Source organism: Ornithodoros turicata, chromosome 2 (genome assembly GCF_037126465.1).
Source record: "Ornithodoros turicata isolate Travis chromosome 2, ASM3712646v1, whole genome shotgun sequence".
In the NCBI taxonomy this organism is placed as follows: Eukaryota; Metazoa; Arthropoda; class Arachnida; order Ixodida; family Argasidae; genus Ornithodoros; species Ornithodoros turicata.
Window position 1 is genome coordinate 57,252,460 of NC_088202.1, and position 20,195 is coordinate 57,272,654.

Here is a 20,195-nt window from a genome sequence, read left to right on the forward strand (position 1 = left end):
GCATTTATTCTCCGGGTTGGTACTTATATCTGCAAACGTTCTTTAACGCAAAGGCTGTGATGAAAGAAGCGCTGTCAAAACCAGTTTTCCCGAACCACACTCTCCGGGGTCTTTTGATCAGCTGGGCTCTAGCCCCCCCCCCCCCCCCCCAGCCCTCCAACAGTCTGCCCTCAAAGCTCTTTTGACCTTCTTGGAAACCTTAGGACTTCGATCCTTATTGTGAAGGGGCTCATTATTTCATTCCTCACATCATCACCAGCAATGGGATACAGTATCGCCCCTGGCGATGAAACTCCCCATTCATCACCTCACAATAAAGTTGTAGTTGTTGTGTGACGATGATGATGATGATTTGAGTTTTTTGGCTTAAAGGCTACTAGGGCTATAAGTCGTTGTGTTCAACACGAATTCCCATCACTTACACCTACACCACGCTTTCTTTCAAGTTGTTTTCCTTGCGCACAGCTACGACTTGGCGTTTTACCTGAGAGGAACTTTCTTTCTTCCTTTTAGTGTACGACGTTACAAATCCTTCCAGCTATAGGGAAATTAACTTTTGGGCAGATCAGGCCAGACGCATGTCTGGGAACGACAACCTGGTGCTCACATTAGTCGGCAATAAAATTGATATGGTAAGTAGTCTTTCCTTTATTTCTACCGCGAGATGCCGCTGTGTACAAAATAACACTGACAGATAAGCTGACACACAAACACAGATACTGACTTGCTTCACTTGCCGTACAATGTTAGGCTACACATTTAAAGGGACTATAGAAGCTGATAGAAACTCTATGTAGACTGGTAAGAAAGCGAACCGGTATACGGAAATGTGAAGGGAGGTGCCTCAACATGAGAGCCGTTACATTTCTAACAGCCACTGTTCTTCTTCTGGGCACCGTCCTCATCATTGGCATGGTATTTAAAGGGTTAAGGATGACGTGTTCAATGTTCAAGGAATTGTGTCTCAACAGCCCAGGGGAAGAAAGGTCAACTCAGTCTTTTACGACCGAAGTGAACGGGCCTCTTCGTTGGGGTGTTGAGGGGATTACATGAATGAAGGTATCTTTGGACCAGACCGGTTACAAAATGCGAAGTTCACAATGAACTGCACGAACGACGGGACAAACCAGAGTACAGGCATGCATGGGCGAACATTCCGACATATGAGAAGGTTAATGGTTACGTGGGGAAATATCCAAAGCACACTTTTTTACATATGTATTTGTAACGCACAGTTGTGGAATGCAATGAAGAAAGTAGTGGCCATGCAATCCAACTCCTTTTTTATTACATTGTTTACCCGGTTCATCTCCTAAACTGTATCTGCAACAACTGGCTGAACTAAAAGGACGCTGTAAGGTGTTTCTTCTAACCTACCTTCAATAGCATTGGCAAGGAAATCAAGGTTGAGGGAGCATGATTTAGTGCATTGTATAATTACTACCCATGTAGCCAAAGGTGGGATAATAAATGTCTAATCGACGTCTAAATTTGGACGACTGACAGCTCTAGTAGACGTCTCTCAATAGCATTAATGTCGAGGGGAGTTCCTGTAGACTTCCTCTAGCATAGCTAAGTTTACGCCAACTAGCCCAACTTTATACATTTGATATACCAGACTGAGGCGGCTTCTAGCCCTGTACTAGGCCTTAATTGGCAGTAATGTCTAGGGTTATACCTTCATTAGCCTTTACTTAGCCTTTACACATCTAAAAGCTTTTCTGTATGTGTGTACTGCTTCAGGAACGTGTGCGGTGCGTTTAAAAGTGAAGTGCAGTAACTTACACATGAAGCACATTTCGACAAAACTTTATTTCAAGTAAAGCTATTGAAACACTGCAAAAGTGACCAGCGTATGGACTTGACATTCGCGCAGCATTAACACAAGACAATAATGTATATACACTTATCAAGGGCCAGACAATGACTAGATAGTAATGTCCATAATATCACAACACGTATTGTTGAAGTTCTAGAAAAAATATTGAGATATTAAACTCCAGTTACTTATGTTCCCTGATGATACATCTTGAAATCCCGCAGGCTGACTCTGTAAGTCCTCAAACGCAAGATATCAAGTTCAAATAATTTACGAACAAATTTCAATAGATAATGAGCACCCAAAAAAGCTGCCGAATGTACACCTTTTTGGTAGCATGCCTGCATGCTTAGTGCCCTCCAAGGGACATACAGAAAGCCATTGACCAGATAGTAATGCTATGTTCATAACACCACAGTCCAATATTTGTCAGTTGAACATTGTTATGTTCAACTGACAAACAGTCGCCAAATGTAAATTAACTCTATGAAAAAAAACGACACCAGGCAATCCTTATGGACCATTCATTCGCCACATGACCTGACGAACTCAAACTTCGGGCGACTGTCCGCAGCACGGACAGGGAGAGGGGGGACGCATTAATATGTGTGCATTCGAAATAGTACTACCAGTGTATTGCAATTCATCTATGTCATAAGTAGCCATTATCGGGTGGAGCTGCGAGGGGCCATCATTGCTTCCGTCAACCGCAATTAGAGACCGCAACTCTCATCACGTCAACCGCAAGATTCGTCATTTCAAGACACTGCATTTCGTGCAGCCGCACCCATTTCAGCGATGATGGCAGTGGTCTTCGTTCTTCCACACCTATAATCCTTCGCTCCGTCACTTTTTGGGAACATCTTCTGGAATACCGATCACACGTGGTCTCTTACGCTCTGCGGCTGGTCGGGCTCAACCAGTAGACCTGTGAAAAGCCACTTGGCATGTATGAGGAACATGTACATATATTTCTTCTGTTTGGAGAGCACGATCGGAGGAGACGAAACTACTATACCACAGTGGACTGACAATAGCACGATAGCACGTCTTTTCGAGAAACACTGACAGAACGAAACATGTTATCTGCCGCACCCTCCAGCTATGGATGGTCATGCCGCGAAACACGTTACGGGCTGTCTAATTCTTCATGTATACGTTCGCGTAGCTCTTAAAGGAAAATTAGAGAAGAAAAGCCCAGGTCCCCAATTTTCCGTGAGATTGGAGGCCGCGTTCGTACAATCGGGAGACTGAACGAAATCCAGGAGGGTTGGCAGGTATGCGCTCGACACCCCTCAGTTCTTTAAAAAAAAGAACATTACCATACATAATCCGTCCTACCAATAAGCATTTGCCAAAGAGTTGGCGAAAAATATTTAACTGCTCTTCAATTGTCGAGGGGCCAAAATTTACACAAAAGACGCAAACCATATTACGAAGGAAGAAGCTGAGAGAGCGGACTTCCCGAAATGCATAAATTTGCAGACTTTGTAACTGCAGAGAGGTTCGATATGTCTTAGTTAAACTACAGCAAATGCCTATCGGTAGACTGAAGTATTTTATTGTTTTCTTTATAAAGAGCTGGGGGGGGGGGGGGGCATAGGACCTTTTGGTGAAACAAAGAAGTCACTGAAAAGGTTAGCCAGCTGTAGGACACGAACCCACATCTTCTGGATTACCGAGGATTATTCCCTGGCTTACTTGAGACTTTGTATGTACTTGTCCGTTCTATGTGTTCCAGTCTGAGGACATCAATTCCCATCATGACGTCATTCGACGTAGAATGACCCTGATGTAAACACCAGTCTGCAATTTGGAACCTAAATGCTCTGTGACGCCGGGACAGCAAGGTCCAAATTCATTCATTTGCACTGCGCCTCTCGCGCTTTCTTCAAATTAGTAGCAGTATTAAAACAGCCTCAAATCGCACAACTGTTATTTACATGACTTTCACAAGCGTGAGCATTATCATATAGATGGAGATCGTTTAAAAGAAACAACACGAAATAGTAACCAATTACAACACAGACTTGATTCAGCACTTACATGTCTTTGGAAGCGTACCCTTGATCATCAACACAAACGCTGTAATCAACAAAGCTTAGTCATGGGGCACGTATCCGCAATGTCCGACCAAGGAATAACGACGACTAAACATTTTCGTCAAGCAGTCAGTTCCTCGGCGATGGTGTTCTTCTGTCTTTTCGTAAACTTGACGACTAGTGATTTCATGTCCAGTTTGTCTTTCTTGATACAACGTCGGCGAGAACGAGTTTCATTACCAGCTCGCGACAACTCTATCCATTGCCTGCCGCTTCTACGAACTTAACCTGCAAGAAAGACCATTTCAAAACACATTGCTAGAAGTGCATGTCAGTGTGAAGGAGTCATCAAAATATGTAACATACCGTTTCCACAGAGAGCGGCTAGTAAACAGTCTCACCGCATTGCATCTTGCGATCTCCCTACTAGCGCTCATGCCTGCAAGCAGAGCCGGAAATGCAAAAAAGAAAAATGCAAAAAAAATGCAAAAAAGAACCGGGAATGCCTGTCACTCACGAAAGAATATCAGGTACATCGTCTACATGCCTCGAAAACGGCTGAAATCCAGTAAACAAACCCGGGAATAGCTTCAGATTCGGAACTCATCCCGGTCAACCGCTAACTTCGACGTACAGTATGTACCACTGCGCCCATACACCATGTTGCAAGCCCATTGGTCGAGACTGTGCGCGGGCTCCGATTGGTCGAGAATGTTTTGAAATCGCATTTTGTACGCGCATGTGCGTGCAGTGTCTCGACCGTTTCAGCATAGTTTCGAAATAGCACGGCCGGCATGTTGTCCTCCAGTGTTCGGTGGTGTCAATCGACAGAACAGTTTGCAGAAATATGTTCACGGGTTTATTCGTCCGTCATTGTGAGTCTACGCGTGTTGCGCTGTTTCTGGACACAACTATTATCCCACGAACAATCTGCCAACTGCGGTACCGGAATGCTTCATGAGTTGGAGCGTGAAGAACAAGTTCGGGCGCCGTTGGATTTCGAGGACTGTAGACAAAGACAGAATTACGTGCCACACAAGCGATTTGCGCTTCGCTATAATGGATGCACCGCAAGCAGCGAAGGAAGATGCTCATCATGAAATGGTACGCACTCATGAGAAGGCTCGGTACTAGGAGTTGAACGGTGTGTTCGTTCTGCTTCATGTTCGAACTTTGTCCCAGTGTGCCAGCAACGCAATGGGCTTTGTACGCACAGTGCACCCATGTGTCAGATCTTTGAATCAGTGCTTTTTATCACATAAATATTTATCTTTATTTAAAAATCGCTTTAGTTATTTTGAATACCGAATAATAAGGCGGTAGGCCTGAAACCCAGTACAGTCGATAGTAGTCAGGACCGGCCGAAAGGCCAGCCAGACATTGAGGCCCCTGATTGGCCGACTGGTTGTGCATAATATCCACCGCGTCGCAATTTCATTGGTCGTGTGCCCAGTGTTGTGTGAATTATCTCAAACTATGGGCTCTATGGTGAGCTGTTAGAGCCTGATTAAACCGCCGGCGACTCGTTCAAACACTTTCACGTACATGCAGTACAATGTTGCACAGATTGCAAAAACAATAGCTTGCAGTAAGAGCTTCAGTATGAAATTACAACGGCACCTGTACCATCAAGGAATTGCTCACAAACATTTGAAATCACGCGAACTTTTTTCAACGCGGACGAGGTGGCTGTCAGCGCGAAAAGTGTGTACTGACTTGCAAATTCAAAAGGAGAGGGTCACGGGGTGCAGAAGTCACGTGACGCTGGTCGAAAGAGAGGAGGAGAGGGTAAACCAGAGAGGAGAGGCACGGATGGCACGGAGCGCACGGAGTCAGAGAGGAGTCATTGGTGTCATCTTTTTTCCTTCTGTGCTGTCGAAGTTCAGAAGCTCGCCCGGAAAAGTTTGATGGTTGTGGGCAGCTAATTTGAAAGGCACCCTTGACATTTGCAATTCCACCTGCAGTGAAGCTACACTATTATGTCATTGATGGTATGGTCTTGTGGCCATCTTCAGATGCTACCACTGCATCGAAAGCTGTGGATCTGCTCGAGCAACACGCAGCAAATGTGTGATTTGTCTTCTTTCTGCTACCTCCTCCTTCTTAAAAAAAACTGGATGGTTTCCGGAGCAATGTGGTGTCCCTGGTGGCCACCTGCAGCTTCATTTCTTTTAATGAAATCTTCTCTCTGCGTAATTGCGAAGACGTGACTTGAACGTGCGACGCTCTGACATGAACGTTAGGTCTCTCATGTGTGCTTTTGCGCTCACTGTTTGTATTCGAAAACGGGAGAGCACAAGAACGGCTGACAAGCTAATTATGTTGCGTTTTGCTCCAAATGGTCTCTTTCGTCTCTACTTCTCTTACAGATACTTCCCTTTGTGTGAAAAGATGTTGTTTTGTGTATGCATGCTACCTGAAGCACAATGGGATTTCGATCCTTATTGTGAAGGGGCTCATTATTTCATTCCCCACATCGCCACCAGCAATGGGGTAGAGTATCGCCCCTGCTATGAAACTTCCCATTCATCATCTTTAAATAAAGTTGTTGTTGTTACCTCAACCACGTGCTTTCTTTAAAAAAAGGAAATGTTTCTTCCACAACATTACGCGTCGCATTTCCGAGCTCCATGATGGAACTGGTTTATCTGAGGTCGCAAGCGGGTGATGGGGGTGAGGGAGGGGGGGAGAGAGGGTTGTAGAAAATCGAGCTTATGCACGTCTCTGGACAAGCGTGTCTGCTAACTCCATCACCCGTGGGATCAGTGCAGTAGGTAGGAGACAGAAATAGCCCGACAGAGTAGAACAATTTCAACGTTAATTCCAAATAAGAAATAGTACCCGCATACGAAAGTATCTGAAAGTTCTCCTAGAGCTCTGGAAGAATCCACCATCCCAATGTTTTGCGGCAGACTGCCTGCAACTATTCCTGACAGACCCAGGCTGGATCTCTAGGCTTTGACTGCGTCTCGACGTTGACTGTCACTCTTTGACTGTGACTACTCCAGTGCCCCAGTGACCACTCATTTCAGTGTGTACTGCCTACAGCCACGGCCAGCGAGCGAAATTACGGGCCCAGGGGATGGGTCATGCCCGGGTCCCCTCACGATACTGTCGTTGTAACACAGTTCAGTATTTCTTCTTTGTATGATTACGACAGACCTTGCATCCTGCGGGCCCCTGAAGTGGCCCTTGCCACGGGGCGCCATCCTCGGCTGCCCCACCCTCTCGCCGGCCCTGCCTGCAGCCTCAGCTAACGAATGCGGAGCAGCAGGTCCTCGTAGCTCTCACCAACTTGGCAACCTTGCCGCGTATTTTCCCTCTACATATCCCCCCCCCCCTCCGCACACGTGAGAAAAAAAGAATAAAATAATCACGACATTGGAGAGTCTAAGTGTGGTCTACAATTCATATGAGCTGCTATATGACGCGAAAGGGAGATTTTTAGCCTGGAACGTCTCGGGGTGTCTCGTGCACCATTTTTAGTACATGTCTAAATAACATCTAACACTGTAAAGGTCTAGTAGACTTCCAAATTGAGATATCTACTAAACGTCTAACCCCGTGGAGGTCTAGTAGAAATCTAGATGCAGACATTCACTAAAGCTCTAACCCCATAGGGGTCTAGTAGACGTCTTCTTTTAGACCTAGCCCTAAAGTCTCAACTTATTCCTGGGTTAGACGTCTATTATCCCACCATGTGCTACATGGGTACACTCGTGAGAGAAAGAGCCTAAAAAAACATGCCCTTCGCCTGACATTCAAAGCCCTCAGTCCAGCAAACATTGAGCAACAGAATGTGAAGCTGGCGTTTAAGATTTCCAGCCTTTTTGTAGCCGAAACACATACGTTTGTTGTCAATGCTTTTCTCTGTGGATCAGTAATTGGACAAGTTCTGCATGAGAAAAGAGAACAATCAGAAATTTGTCTCCTAGAATTATCAAAAAGAGGCATTCAGCCTGATTGCCCAGTACATTCTGGTGGAAGAAGAAGACAACTCCGGACATATTCGGAAACTCTTGCTTCAACACGTTCTAGCTGGAAACATGCTGTTGCACAACTACGCGAAGCGGCGGAAGATCAGTTGCACAGGGAGAAGCAGCAAGCAATTTCATTCATATAACGTAGTCAATGTTGCATCCCAAAACAGATGCACCTGGGCCATTCAAGCCAAAACCAGCCAGAGGTGTAGCTCGACCCGCTTAGATTTTGTTGAAAAAAATTGTGTACATTCCTTTAGGGGTGTGTATGTAGGATCTAAACTTTTTTTCTCAAGAATTTGGTTTCTTGAGCATTGGGGCCGCCTCGAACTTGGCCCAAACATGAAAAGTGTTGTCCGTTCCACACGTCCTTCTGACACATACAGACGACATTTCTCCGCCTTGTTTGCCTGGTGTTAGAGGAGAAGGGCCGATCTACCTTACCGAAGTCCATATGGAACGAGAACGAGTCTGGTGACGTGGTGTGAGTTTAAGAACGTAGCGCGTTTTGGGCCAAGTTTACGATTAATGTTCAGCAAGTTAGCATTCTCGCAGGATCCCGAGATTGTTTATGCTCATAAACTACTGTATGGGGATTAGCTTCACGTAAAAATATGACGGTGATCTATATTCGTTGTTGAACTAAGCGACCGTGAATATCCACAATTCGCAAAAATGACACTTTTCAGGTAGTATTTTCACATACCTGAGGTCGTCTAGGAAGTGAAACAAATCCTGCCATTTTTAGAACACATCGTCTCCTGTAACATATTCAGAATCTACAGGTGTACTTTTCCTTAAACGAGAAAAACGATTTTTTTCCCTCCCCATACTCCGCTGCAGCTCAGTCGTTAGTTGAGGTCGTCTAGAAAGTAAAAAGTGATCCTTTGTGACCCTCTTTTGTAAAAAGAGACCCTCTCCTTTACCATTTCGAAAACCTACAGATGTATTTGTTCTTACGCGAGAGAACAAGATTCGTCAGCGCACTTGCATCCCGTCTGTAAGGTACCATTATCACCCTTCGGACGAATTTCGCCTTCTGCTGTTATGCTAAGCACACACAACTTAAGACTCACAGTCGCTGCTTCGTAACAGATTCGTCGTAATTTATGATTGTTTTCACATACCTCAAGTCGTCTGGGAAATGAAAATATCACACCATTTCAAGAACAGACCATCTCCTATAACATATTAAAAATTTGATTCCATGATAGGACATTCTGTCATTTAAATCGCCATTCTGTAAATTCTGTAATCGCCTGTAATTCTGTAATTCTGTAATGTAATTCTGTAATCGCCATTCTGTCAATTAAAAATTTGGTGGCGTATTTATTCATAAATGGGAAAGAACTTCGTCAACGCATTTGCATCCGCTCTATGAGGTACCATTATCGTCATTTTTCTTCCACTGTGTCCTCTTACTGCGCCAGCTGACCATAGCTATTGACTCAGAGGACGTCCGCACGCGGCGTAACAGTCTTTAGAAACCATCCGTTATGGTCTCGCGCGCACTTTTCTCACAACAGAAAGTACAAAAAAAGGAAGAAAGAAAATTAGCTGTACGTGCACTGTCTTTGTTTCGCTGTAAGTAGACGTTTTTGCTGCATATGCATGAACAGAAGACATAGGCTCTAAGTAACAGTACCTCCTGGTCCAGGATGGAGCATGCCTCATTGTGCTCCACGTTTAGCAATTTCTTCTCCAACCGTACGGCCTCGGCGTTGAGTCACAACGCATGCTCCCTCCTTAAGCTTTTTTTCACCCAGAGGAACAGCTGTGCAGGTGTGTAGGAACAACAGCAATTGTACTTTCTCTTTTTCTATTACGACGTGCCATCAGGGAAGTACATTTCTCAGACATTGTTCAATAAACAAGTGGCGAATGGTGTGTACCGTAACATTGTCATGAGTCATCAGTCAGACAACCAGAAGCGACGACGAAGCCGCTACGAAGAGGCGGCATTGGGTACACGCGGTAGAACCATAGTAGAACTAATAGTAGAAGGCGAATTTCCTTCAAAGGGTGATATTGGTACCTTACAGTTGGGATATGAATGCGCTGACGACTTTATTTTCTTCTCGCTTATGAAAAAAGACACATGTAGACTTTCAAAATGTTATGAGAGAGGGTGTTTTCCACAAACGCACATTTATTTTACTTCCTAGAAGACCCCAACTAACGAATGAGCTACAGCGGAGTATGGTGAGGGAAAAAATATTTTATCGTTTAAGGAAAAATACATGTGTAGATTTTCAATATGTTACAGGAGACGACTTGTTCTACAAATGGCACGATTTGTTTCACTTCCTAGACGACCTCAGGTATGTGAAAATATTATATGAAAAGTGTCATTTTTTACGAATGCTCGATATTCTCGATTGCTTAGTTAAGCAATGAACACAGGTCAGCTCAAAATTTTTATTTCCAGCGAATCTCCATACAGTAGTTTATGAGCATAAATAATCTCGGGCTCCTGAGAAAATGGTAACTTGCCAAAAATTTATCGTAAACTTGGCCTAAAACGCGCTCCGTTCTTGAGCTCTTAGGACGTCACCGGATTTATTCTCGTTCCATATGCTCTTTGGGAAGCTAGATGGACCCCTCCCCTCTAGCACCAGAAAAAGAAGCCCAGAAGTGCCGTCTGTATGTGTCCGAAGGACGCGCGGAACGGACAACACTTTTTCATGTTTGGGTTAAGTTCGAGGCGCCCCCAATGTTCGAGAAAGCAAAATCTCGAGAAAAGAAGTTTATATCCTACATACACACTCATAAGGGAATGCACACAATTTTTTTCAGCGAAATCTAAGAGGGTCGAGCTACACCTCTGGCTGGTTTCAGCTGGAATGGCCCACCTGTAATTGCACGCCTTAAAGGGACTATGAAATTTCCCGAACCCCAATACTTTTTTTCGATGGAAACTGTTCTTCCCGCAGAGAAACTAATATGCCACAAATTTTTCCGGACGAAATCGCTCCACTCTGCGAGGAGCGACAGTGGTAAAGGTATACAGTGCTCTCGAAATTCCTGGACCACTATTTAAACCATATTCCGACAACACTGCCATCGCATGTACAAGACACACCCCACCTCCTCAGAATAATCAGAGATATAAACAACACTCGTACATTTGGTAGGGACACAATACTAGCCACGCTGGATGTGACATCACTGTATACTAACATCCCACACAACGACGGAATCACAGCCCTCTGCAATACCCTTTCTTCAACAAACACCAGAAAAGACACAGAAACCATACTCGCTCTAATGACTTGGTCCTTAAACTGAACTACTTCGAGTTCAATGGCGAATACTACCTACAAGTACACGGTACAAGTATGGGCACACCTGTTGCACCCACATACGCAAATATCTTCATGGGGTTCTTAGAAAACAAAGTTCTCAGCGCCCTCTCATTAAAACCCACGGTGTACCTTCGATACATCGATGATATACTGATAATATGGGAACACGGGGAACATGAATTTCAAAAGTTCATAGATCTACTGAACACCGCGCATAGCAACATAAAGTTCACATCACAACAGTCAACTCACTTAATTAACTTCCTCGACACCACAATATCACTAGACAACGGCAACCTCATCACAACCCTGTACAAAAAACCAACTGACAAACAACAATACCTTCACTTCAAGAGTCACCACCCGCGTCACTGTAAGGTTGGAATTCCTAATGGGCAGAGTGTAAGACTACGCAGAATTTGTTCAAACGACACAGAATACGCTGAGAAGCTTGACGAACTCTGCAGTACACTTGCACAAAGGGACTATCCAGACTCCCTCCTAACCGAATTCCGTCGCAAGGCACTCACACTCGATCGAGACGAGGTTCTGGAAAACCGAAAAAATCCTGACGCGTGCCAAATAAGTTTCATCACAAGATATTCCAACGCACTTCCAAACATCAAAGCCATTTACAGAAGCACGAGCCCCTCCTCCAAAGCAGTGACCGACTTAGCAATATATCCACAAATCCCATACAAGTGACATACCGACGCGCAAAAAACCTTGCAGACTCCTTGGTCAATGCTAAAATCAGAAAAACGAGCACGCCGTACACGGGAACACGACCCTGCAACCTCCCGCGCTGCAAAACATGCAAGCACGTTCAACACGCTAGCTCCATCAAAAGCACTGCGAGCAATTACACCCACCCCGTTAACCACGCATTCACATGCACAAGCTCCAATGTCATATACTGCATTGAATGCGGCGACTGCTCTATGCAATACATTGGTGAAACAGGCCAACAAATGAACAACCGCCTTACCGGACACAGAACCGACACGTCCAACAAACTCCCCAAAGCAGTCGCCGAACACTTTAACGTTCCTGGTCACAATTTTGACAACATTAAACTATATATTCTAGAAACCGGGCTTAGATCCACACGTGACAGACGTGATAGGGAGTCTTATCTCATATACAAGTTCAACGCTCTTCACCCGTCCGGTATCAACAAATCACAAGGCACCCTAGAAACACTTCACAAATAAAATATGCTTTTCCCTTCTACCTCCATTATCATCTGTTATGTTCTGCATGGCCACTGCTTTCTACTTTCTTTATTGCATGCCACAACTTTGTATTAAAAAAAATTAAAAGAAAAAATTAATTAAATTAAACCCTTTGCTGGTTCTGGAATTTTCCCCACGTAACCACTAACCTCCTTATCTTTCCATTTCGTCCACGTGTTCGTGAACCTTCCATTCTTCTGTAACCGGTCTGTAGCCTAGATCACGACGTTCACATAATCTCCTCCACACTCTTACAAAGCAGCCATTCACTCCGGCCGTAGAAGGGTGACCGCCAAAAATCGCGAGTCAAAAACCGCGACAGACAAAATCGCGAGTCAACAACCGCGACAGGTAAAAACCGCGAGGGTCAAAAACAGCGACAAGCAAAAAAGGCGACGTCCAAAGATAGCGACAGGCAAAACAGCGATAGGCAGAAACCGCGATGGCCAAAACCCGCGAGCAAACCTGTATAGAATTGAAGAGGATACTTTTTGAGCACGCCGGTGCCGACTGGCAGTGTTTCAGACATTTGACAAGACTTGAAATATGTTGGTCTCCGCCGGACGCCGAAATTACTCGTACAAATACGGACATGGAAGAGCTAGAGAATGGCATATACTACACTCATTCCCTATGAAAGATGAAAGTCACCGAAAAGGTTAGTCAGGTGTAGGACTCGAACCCACATCTTCTGGATTGCCGGTCCAGAGCTCTACCAATTGAGCTAAGCTAACACGCCTTCTCAGTGACTTCCAGGGTGCGTCATCTGAAGGGACAAACCGGCCACTCTCTCTCACTCATCCTCCTTTCACTCTCACATTTTTGCTCACTATACACACATTCATACGACGGGATCGACGCAGGCGGCAACTGTTGAACATGAAAGAACTGATGTTCTGAGGCTGGAACAACATAGAAGGGACAAATACATACAAAGCCTCAATGAGGCTATTGAGGCTTTGTATGTATTTCTCCCTTCTATGTTGTTCCAGCCTCAGAACATCAGTTCTTTCATACTCATTCCCTGCCCGCGTCAGCTATCACGTTCACTCTGCCGGAAATATAACCAATTACTGAGTAATCGATTACTCGAAAAATTACTAAAAAATGTAATTGATTACAAGTAACGCGTTACGCACAAGTGTGAAGTATACAGATTGAGCACATCGAAAGCTGCAGTTTAAAGTAGCACAGAAATCATTTTTAATACCCTGCTTTCTTCCTATAAAACTATTAATTAGGCCAGTAAGATGCGCCATGAGAAGTAATTCACGCCACAGTATCATAATTATCGCAGAAATTGAATTTAAAGTACGCCGCAAAAAGGGACCGGTGTGCGCAACGGTGGTGGAGAGCAGTACCAGCCTGTGATTTGCCCATGACCTCGCGCTGACGCCTTAGCTGTCGTCTGCCACTCGGCTGTTCGGGGCTCTGAAAAAGCATTGCTTCTGGATCGGTCATGATTCGGCCGCTCCTTCTGTCCCCAATTCTCCTGGGGGACTAGCAAAACTGGTTTACGGCGGCAAAGAGCCCTGACCCCCACTGACCACCGAACCAGAACACGTATGGACCCTGTAACGTCATGTTTATGTGAGTTTTTCTTTTTTTCTGGTAAACAAACTGTATACATCAAAACCTTTCGTGCTACCAGGTAAATTGACACACACACTTTCATCAAATGTCTTAATCTGAAATTTTTAGGATGGCCCTCTGTGGGCCCCATTCCCGGAATGGAAGTTAGCCTACTTTTCATATCCTCATGCCCCCCTTTCATCCTCCCTTCTAAAGGAGAGTGAGTAAGGTTTTTAGCTGTCGCGTTTTTAGTCGCGGTCTTCGGCTGTCGCGTTTTTTGCCTGCCGCTGTTTTCCCCTACTCGCGGTTTTTGGTGTCGCGATATTTGTGTGTCGCTAATGCTTCCTATCGCGATTTTTGTCTATCGCGATTTTTGGATCTCGCGGTTTTTGACTCGCGGTTTTTGCTGTCGCGGTTTTTGACTCGCGATTTTGACCCAGAACCAGTGTTTTGAAGCAGAATTTGATATCTCTGTCTAATAAAGAACAAATTTCGGGAGGAGACATACCCACCCAGGCAGCACAAATTGTTGCAGTGACATTGCACCAATATTGCCGTGCAATATTGATGTTGTGTTGCTAATGACCGCTTTCGTTATGCTGCAATGATGTTATTGAAGCAACATTGCAAAAGTGTGACATTGCAATACTGATGTGACACTGCTAAAGGCCGGCGTCGTTATTTTGCAACAATATTACAGAAACAACATTGCAAAAAATGTGATATTGCAGTGTTGGTGCAACACTGCCAATGACAAGTTACTTTACAGTGTAGCAACGTTACAAAAGGAACGCTGGAGGAGCACTACAGTCTTGGTGATATATGTGTAAGTGAACACAGTATGCTTCATATTCAGTAATCGTCCTGCTCCTGGGCAGACTTCAGGGGAATGGTGCCGACATTCGTCTGGAAAGCCTACAGGGATGCTCTGGGAAAGCGCAGACAGCACCCGTGTTCGAACCCGTGTGAACTCCCAGTCTTTGCACGGAAGCCGATCATTCTAGCCACTATGCCACGCGAGGGCTCAAGGGCTGTGGTCGCACTGATGCTGTGGAAGAACGCCATATCGAGGGTCAGCGCGCATTCACATGTGCGTAAAAATTGGATTGCAATTAATTTCAAGTTCTCGGACAGATTAATTTTCATTGAGATTATGTTGTCCTCGTCTCGATCATTTTGTCCATAGTCATCTGCCATAGTGCATCCGCCAGTGTTGTCCCAGAATGTCTCTGACAGTCTGAATTAATTATCTCCATAATGGTCACACTAATTGTAATGTTACCTCATTGCAGCACGTGAAACATTGCTGCGTAACATAATCGTAATGTTTCTGAAATGCATCGCCTCAAAATACTGCACCAAAATTGAACTAGAGGCATTGTGGTAACATTTCATTTGTGCATGAAACATTGCCGCAACATTTGAACACGTCGTCAAAAACAAACTGATAAATGACGTGTGAACGTCACTGGAAGTTCCGAACATTTCATTCATTGTTTATTGGTGGGAATTACAGATAGAACAAGATCGTGCAAACATTGTGTTACTGAAGCACTCTGAGCAAGTGCCTCGGAAATGCTGCATGCAAAACGTGCAACATTGCAGCAGTATGTTTGTTTCGATGTTGCTGCAGTGTTTCAGACGTTGCTTAGAAGTAACATTTCTAAGGTGCGACGTTTCCTCAATGTACCATGTGCAACATTGCTCTCGTAAGAGAGTCACACTGTTAGCTCTACGCATCCTTCGAAATACAGTCGACACATCGATATAATGATAGTGTTGCAACGCCAAGATCAGGTCACTGATGCACTGTTTTGTGAGCAATGCTATTGCAACACTGCATTAAAATTGATTCTCAAACACCATATCAGCAATGTAACTGCGACATTTCTTTAGTGTAGCACACGCACATTGCTTCGGAAACACAATCACACTGTTAGCTCTATGCATCTTTTGAAACACGGCAAAAACAATTAAATAAAGATATTGCACAATCGTTGAATTTACGTCGCTGATTAAGCGTTTTGAGAGAAATGCAATTGCAACATAGCATTGACATTGCTTGCAAAACATTGCATCAACAATGTAAACGCCACATTACCTGAGTGTAACACATTCAACATTGCTTCAGTAACATCTTCGCAATGTTAGCTTTACGCAATCATTGAGACATAGCATGAATACTGAAGCAAGTATATTGCTACAACGACGAATGCGCGCATGAAACATCGCTGCAACATCTTGTGCTGTCTGGGCATATGCACCTTCCTAAGTGTAACTTATTTAACATGTTGTTCATCGACTACAAGAAATACATAAACTCAAAAGGCTGAATTCCCCCCATAAAACTAAGAAGCAATCAAAGCAAAACCGTGTTACTTTTAAACTTCTAATATCGGAGCTTCGTGTTGTGGTTTTATCGTGCCCCGGGGGCCGCCGGCCAAGCAGGCTTGGAGGCGCCAATTTTAAAAACGAAACAAACAAACGTGGTTGGTGGATTCGAAAGATACGATTTGCAGTTTTGGGCAATGGCATTCGGATTCGCGAATCTCGGATCCCTGCCTAAAATTCCAGGATTCGGTTGGCACATCCCTAAATTAAATAAATGGTCAGAGGCACTGCTTCGTCGGTGTCGATCTTCTTCCCCCGCTGTGTGTCACATTTTCCATTTCATTGAAAGTAACGGGAGAGAAGAAAAAGTCCGCCGTTGCCCCAATTTTTAGCGAAAATACGTTTTCCGTAAGCAATGTAAGACGTAGTGAGTCGCTAGCTCGCCACTGAAAAAAAAGTAGCGAATACGGTAGTCACACTAGTAGTAGCGCTGCTAGGTACCACACTGTTATTACGGCATCCACTGCAGTAAGTGTTAGTCCAGGGAGGTTCGCACCCCGCAAAGAGTGTGGTGTTCGGGAGTTGGCGAAAAACCAATTGGTTCGTTCTGCTCTGTCTGGCTGTCGCAAGCAGTGCTGTTGGGAGACTGCCAAAACCTGCCAAACAGGTCATAGATAACCTTGTTCTCGTCAGAGTTGAATGCAGGGTGTCGGAGCAAACCGGAACCGAAAACCGAAAAAAAAAACCGCTATTTTGGTGCGAACCGGAACGGAATCGAAACCGTATACGTTTTTTTCGCTCAGGAGGGAAACCGAAAAATATATGTAACGGTTTTCGGTCCAAGAAAAAACTTCGCCGGTTTGGAATACGGATAGGCGAATGAAACAGACGTCGTGTGCTCTGAAGTCATGTCATGGATACTATACGAGGGTTACGGTTACGGTGGAATGTATGTTGGTATACTATGACCCTTAGGCTCCTTTTGTAATGGTTTATCGTTCGCGCACGCACACAGACTTAGAGGTACATGCGACTCTCTAGCAATGTGCCGTAGTGTTCTTTTTAATTTGATCCCCCCAAACTCTCCTCAACTAAACAGCGACCCAAGGGGGCTGCATAACGGCTTCTTTATCGGTAATGTCGCGCAACGCGTCCCTTGTTTGAGAGCAGCTAAGTTGAATACATTTACGTATACGCGAGGGCAAGCCCGTGCGATGTGGCAACTCTTTTGTGGACAGGACACGAAGCAAATATAACGGAGCCGTCGAGCGCGTTTGTGAGTGAAGGTGTTCCTCGATTTGCGTCGTACTCGTGCGGTGGTGCTTGCTGGCTAGACAGTAGCAACAGACATTCGGATGGGACGCGATCGCTCCAACCCAACAAGAAAGTACTTTACGTATGACATCACGACAAACAAGTCCGTTTGTAGCATGCGCTTCATGAAAGGAGAAGACTCATTCAGACAGTAACCTACAGGAACCAGGAGCTACCAATTTCACATCTGTCTATTAAATACCACGTATGCGGAATAAACGGGTTTACATTTTGTAACATTTTTTTTTGTGGGGATGAATATTCCCAGCAGAAGCGAAACCGGTTAAAAACCGGTATGAACAGTTATCTTTTTGCTCCGGAGCAGAACCGGTACCGGATCGTTTATGATGTAACCGGAACGAAAACCGGAACGAAAAACGTTTAGGTTCGACACCCTGGTTGAATGCGAAGATCGGAGCAGCTTACTACGTCTAACACCTTCTGGGGTGCAAATATATATATACATATCCTGTTTTCATCACTTACCTTCAGATGACATCCAGGAAAGTGGCGTCTGGAGACGGAAAAATGTTGGCAAATAAATTTGGCATGGACTTCTATGAGGCATCATCTCGTGACAAGCTCTCTGTGGATCACGTCTTTTTCAGCATTGCGAGAAAGTATGCTATTGCAAAGGTAACAGAGCTCTGTGGAGAAGAATTCTGTGGGCATAGGAACTAGTCCTCGTGTTAGTATCTCTTAAAGTTAGATTATTAGATATAGAAGATTAGATATATGACCGTAACTACGTAATTCAGGTGGCAACGCCGAATGTTCCTCTTGCGCGCTGCTGATATGATTTTACTTAATTGTAACAGGGTCGTGCACTCTACGAACGTCTATTCCGAGGTTGATTCATTGAAATAGGAACTAACAGCAGATGTTAATGTAGATTGTCTTCAGTTCCTTAACGCATTACGTTTGTTTGCTTTCTGACAGCGTGCAGGTGTCTTCCACACAATGGAGATGGAGGCAGAACAAACGTTGACGCTGTCCGCATCGAACACTCCAAAGGAAGGGCATGTTCGCCGGCGTAAGAAATGTTGCTGACAGTGATACACTCCAAAACCTTATCCTACATTATCATCTCGCATTGCATCGGGGGCATTGATGAGGTATCTTCGCCAATCATCCTGGTGGTTTCCATTGTACAAGGAGCATCCCAGTGAAGGCTACGGAGGGAAGTTCTCTCGGACTACTCAAATCCCAGAGCAAGAGGGACAGCACTCCCCCTCTCCTGTACCACCATCGTATTTCCCCTCGCTTTTCCCCTTCCTTGGTGCACCCAGCTACAAACCCAGAGAAGTCAGGCTAAGCTCACATTCCCCCACGTGCCACCCCCCCCCCCCCATTATATCGCCACATGCTCATGACGTATTAAGAAGGCATGCCGGATGCGTCGTACAGCAGTGACCTTCCTATCCATCAATAAATCATAGTAGCCTCAATTCAACCACCGCCCTGGTCCATCATGTTGAATATCTGTTGCACCAAACCGATTCCCAGAACGTCCTCCTCACTCCCTCACCTCTTCTTCTTCTACCCCCTAACCTATAGTCATAGTTCGCTACATACTCCCGCATTACAGTCTATACGTCCGGGAATGGTAAGGGTCCCTTACCCCTTACGTCGTCCCTTACTAAGGGACGACGTTTCCAATGGAGGCCCTTAAAGTGGTACTTCCCCAAGCAGCAGGCCAATATTGGTCCAATATATGGGCTGCCAATATGGGACCAATATAGGCTGCCAGTATTGGAAAGCCCATTTTTTCCATATTGGGCCAATAGTTCAGTGATAACACAAATGGGGAATCCGTGTAATAATAAAGCATTATCCGGTATAATATCCACCACTGATATTACTTCTCTCTTCTTGATTTTGCATTTCTGGAGATCTTCTTGCTGATCCACGTTGCAGAGCGTCACAAAAACAACACTGCATCGCCATAAAAACGAAGAACAAGTGCTACACCCGTCTTGCTGAAACGCCCAGGCAGTCCCACGAGCTGTCAACGCCAGACATCCCTCATGTATTGGCATCGGAGGGGAAGACCAGCCACAGAGACTGGTTCCCTCTAACGTTTCACACGGACTAGACTAGGCATGTATTGGCATCGAAGCGGAAGTGCAGTCACATGGACTGGCTCCCATATAACTGTTTCAACAAACTAGGACTAAAACTAGAACTAGTGCAATATCAACTCCTGGCTGTGAAATCACATCACGTTAATGATTGCTGTTCGTGCTTGTCGTCGCCATGCAACAAACCAAGACTGCGGAGAGTAAAGTACGGGATAATGGCACGAAGGAAAGTAATGACTTAGTAGTGGACAACGTACCTTCCATGCGTTTCCTCGAAGAGCACAGATGAAGTTAGCCAGCATCTTCCGAACTCCACTGCACCAAGAATTGCTCTCTCCCTGTGTAGGACTCTGCGAATACCCGCTCGAACGAGGCTTAGAATGTGTGAGGGTTTCGCTGTGTACCGCTGTGTACCGCTATGCAGTGTGCTATCCACACTTGGTATATCTACTGCCAAAAGAATAAACTGCCTTCTATCCCGGATTGAAACGGGTGGTTGAAGGAGCGCCTGAATGG

At 44.9% G+C, this 20,195-nt stretch overlaps 1 protein-coding gene across 4 annotated transcripts in view; it reads left to right on the top strand.

The window, feature by feature from the left end:
- LOC135385462 (ras-related protein Rab-37-like) overlaps positions 1–19,454 on the top strand; it is a 29,426-nt gene extending 9,972 nt beyond the window's left edge. For 2 of the 4 annotated variants that reach the window (XM_064614791.1, XM_064614793.1), the window contains 3 exons: positions 514–632; positions 18,091–18,234; positions 18,538–19,454. In XM_064614791.1, coding sequence (XP_064470861.1) covers positions 514–632; positions 18,091–18,234; positions 18,538–18,648 — 374 coding nt within the window. In that variant the 3' untranslated portion in view covers positions 18,649–19,454. The remainder of the gene's footprint in view (positions 1–513; positions 633–18,090; positions 18,235–18,537) is intronic. The other 2 variants (XM_064614792.1, XM_064614794.1) reach the window with 2 other exon arrangements.
- Positions 19,455–20,195: the final 741 nt, after the last annotated feature.